The sequence below is a fragment of the Ipomoea triloba genome, chromosome 12 (genome assembly GCF_003576645.1).
Source record: "Ipomoea triloba cultivar NCNSP0323 chromosome 12, ASM357664v1".
In the NCBI taxonomy this organism is placed as follows: Eukaryota; Viridiplantae; Streptophyta; class Magnoliopsida; order Solanales; family Convolvulaceae; genus Ipomoea; species Ipomoea triloba.
In genome coordinates, this window is record NC_044927.1 from 13,687,833 (window position 1) to 13,691,206 (window position 3,374).

At 37.2% G+C, this 3,374-nt stretch overlaps 1 protein-coding gene across 3 annotated transcripts; it reads right to left on the reverse strand.

The window, feature by feature from the left end:
• Nucleotides 1-339: 339 nt before the first annotated feature.
• Nucleotides 340-3,130, reverse strand: LOC115998534 (3-ketoacyl-CoA synthase 11-like). 3 transcript variants are annotated; one of them, XM_031238119.1, is made up of 3 exons: nt 3,050-3,114; nt 2,768-2,822; nt 340-2,016 (listed from the first exon to the last, which is right to left on the reverse strand). In XM_031238119.1, exon 3 carries the CDS (start codon nt 2,006-2,008, stop codon nt 482-484), a length of 1,527 nt encoding a protein of 508 aa, XP_031093979.1. In that variant the 5' UTR covers nt 2,009-2,016; nt 2,768-2,822; nt 3,050-3,114; the 3' UTR covers nt 340-481. The 3 variants fall into 3 exon arrangements, with proteins under 3 accessions (XP_031093979.1, XP_031093980.1, XP_031093981.1); XM_031238120.1 differs by having other exon boundaries at nt 340-2,019; nt 3,050-3,096; XM_031238121.1 differs by lacking the exon at nt 2,768-2,822 and having other exon boundaries at nt 3,050-3,130.
• Between the last annotated feature and the right edge of the window lie 244 nt (nt 3,131-3,374).

The following is a 3,374-nucleotide window of genomic DNA, read 5'->3' on the forward strand; positions in this document are numbered from 1 at the left end:
AAAAAATTTTGGTGCCACTGTGAGGCCCTTGTCTTGCCTTTTTGAGGATCTTTCTAGAGAATTGTATCCATTATTATTATTATTGTTTTTTTTTTCTGTTGAAAAATTGTATAATCTAAAAATTTAAAGGTTCTAGTTTGTCACTATGTCTCAAGAAATGTAAAAACTTGTGTAAGACTATTTCACAGGTGGTCAACATAATTTAGGTCATAATTATTGTTATAAATTGGTTTTTGGTTGATTTATATGATCTAAATTATGTTGATCCGACCCGTCTCACGAATTGGGACCGCCACAGAGAAAAGGGCAAAGAAACTGGGGAAATCTCAAATCAATCTGTACTGCAAAAATCATGCTATTAACGTAGAATTTTAAGCAAGCATCAAAAGTTACTTCTCTTTTGTAATATACATCCTGTCCTCCAAGTAACAAATGAAAAGAAAAATAATCCAAAATGGTGATCTTTGATTGTTATTTGGAGTTAGATGTTTGCTACCTTAGGAACCTCCAGAGGGAATTGGTGAATCTCAGGTATCCATGGGTTCTTCTCCTTATCTGGCTTTATGCTCTTCATTGCCTTCCACACAGCACTGTTACACTTGAACCCTGACCCGAATGCTATTTGCCATACTCGATCCCCTCTTCTCACTCTCCCTTTGGATTCTGAATAAGCCAATTCATACCACAAAGAGCTGCTTGAGGTGTTGCCAAAACGGTACAGTGTCATTCTTGAGGGTTCCATGTGCCATTCAGAAAGCTGCAAGTTTTTCTCTATTTCATCCAAAACAGCCCTTCCACCAGCATGGATGCAGAAATGCTCAAAAGCTAGTTTAAAATCGGGTATGTAGGGCTTGAGCTTCATCTTCAACAGTTTTCTCCCTATCAGGGTTGCAAAGAAGAGCAACTGCTCGGAAACTGGTAGTACAAGAGGCCCGAGAGTAGTTATGTTAGTCTTCAAAGCTTCACCAGCAACTGCCATGAGCTCCTTCGACAAAGTAACTCCTATGCTCCCATTGGCATCCGCTTCTTGGGTTACACAAGCGAAGCACTTGTCATCAGCGCCCTTGTGTGTGCGAACAGTGTGCACCAATCTGTACTTTGACCGCCTTCTCTCAGTGAATTTGTTCGAAAGCAGTATGGTGGCTCCTCCCATTCTAAACAAACAATTTGAAACAAGTTTTGATCGATCGTTCCCAACATACCAGTTCAAAGTGATGTTCTCCATGCTAACAACTAAGGCATATGAACTTGGATGAAGCTGAAGGAGCTTTTTAGCAAGATCAATGGCGATTAAACCTGCACTGCACCCCATGCCACCTAAATTATAGCTGGCTATGTTTCCCCGAAGCTTGTAATGGTTGATGACCATTGCAGACAAAGATGGGGTTGGATTGAACAAGCTACAGTTGACAATCAAGATTCCTATGTCTTTCGGTTTAACTTTAGTCTTAGCCAATAGCTCATCAATGGCCCCAAACATCACAAGCTCAGCCTCTTTTCTAGCTTCAGACATTGATGGATTTGGAGGAACTTTGAGGACAGCCTCTGGAAGGTAAGTGTTGTCACCCAGGCCAGATCTTTGCAGGATTTTCTTCTGAAACTCAAGATTTTCCTCACTAAATGAACCATTTAATCGAGACCGCTCCATGAAAATCTTCATTGTGCATCTTCGAGCTTCCTCAGGCTTGTAGCAGGAGAAGTCTATGAGATAGACTGGGTAAGGTCGAGTTATGAAGTAGATAGTAAATAGAGAGACTAGGAGGGTCGAGCAGAGGATAACAGAGATGAAGTCATACTGGAGATTATCCCATATATTATACAAATCCTGCAGAGAAGTTGTCAATATTTGTGCAGCAATCACGGCCACAATTAGAGGAAAAATGTATAATCCATGACTAATGAGGTAATGATAGCCAAGCTTAACATATTTCAACTTCACTGATTTCTTATAATCTGGGAGCTTATTTGATGTAGGATTCAATGGTGTGCTCACAGTACTTGCTTCCATTTTTCTCCCTGCTACATACAATGTCGAAAAAAACCATTACGATTCTGGGCAAGGAAAAGGATTTCAGCATCTCCTCAAACCTAACATTGAATATTGAAGCAAATACAATATACAATTTCTTCTGAATCAGTGCTAAACCAACACTAACCACTGGATCGATTAGGGTACTTCCCATTCCTCCAAAGCTCATAATTAAAATAAAATGGAACTAAAAACATCTTTCTAGAAAAATGAGGTTGTTTTGAAGACTTCTTTGCAAATTTTAAATTTGGGACTATAAAAAAGAAACAGTTATCCCATTCTACATGTAAAATACAGATGTAATGTAGTTATAAAGTAGGCCAAAATGTAATTCATAAAAATTCTTCAATATTTTCGACGTGTTCTTCCCCACTGAATCACAAGAAGGTATTTTTCAAGTTTTCATTCTTCACAAGTCAATAGGGCTACTCTTCATTCAATCTATCTTAAATATCAACTTTTTCTTAAAGGAGAAACTTTATACACAATGATGTTGCATGGGATCATCAACAATTTCACATAGGAAAACATGTTTTAAGCCAAAAATTGCAGAAACTAACCAAAATCTGAGCAAAATGTAAATATCATTTAAGTCAGTTACAATTTCAGAAACCCAGTTTCTATCATAATGATGGCATATCAGGTTGTTAGATTGAGGGAAATTATTACAATTAACAGTAACCTTTCTCCTAATAAACAGGAACATAAAGAAGAAAAAAGCAGCCATGAAGAACTAACCTCTGGGGTTAGATCAAAAACCGCAATACCCTCAGAGAATCGAAATATGGAGAATCTGAGATGCAGATTTCAGGGTAAAAAAATCACAAACGGGTAATTCAAAACTCCAAAATAAAATATCGGAATGGTGTTATCCTACACGTGATCAAAATTCCTTTCATTTTTAAAAATAATAATAATAAACAAATATGAGGTAAGGCTTTACGGGTTTGTAGAGAAAAGGAGAAAATCATGCAATGCCATAACTTATAATTTCTAATTGCTGTATAAAACGAGGCTTACCATATCAGAGCACAATTATATGTTGCTGGGTACGTCTCTATAGGTAGAGAGAGATAGAAGCTTTGAACGTGATGGAAACACATGGAATATGTGCAGTGAGAATATAGTAAAGGTGGATGGGTCGTCCAAGTCCAAATCCGAATTTGGATTTAGGAAGGGGAAAATAGTCTATTATTTAAGTAACTGTTACAATTATTCTGTTCGTTGGCCTATCAACTTGATGAACTAAAAGTGATACTCATAAAGATATAAGTAAAAGACACTAGAGAGAGAAATGAGCTTCTCATTAATCAAGAATACATCTTCCATATATCTACAATTTTAA

Bases quoted from the DNA above. Each gene is read 5' to 3' on its own strand.
- LOC115998534 (XM_031238121.1), bottom strand. From the start codon at position 2,008: ATGGAAGCAAGTACTGTGAGCACACCATTGAATCCTACATCAAATAAG.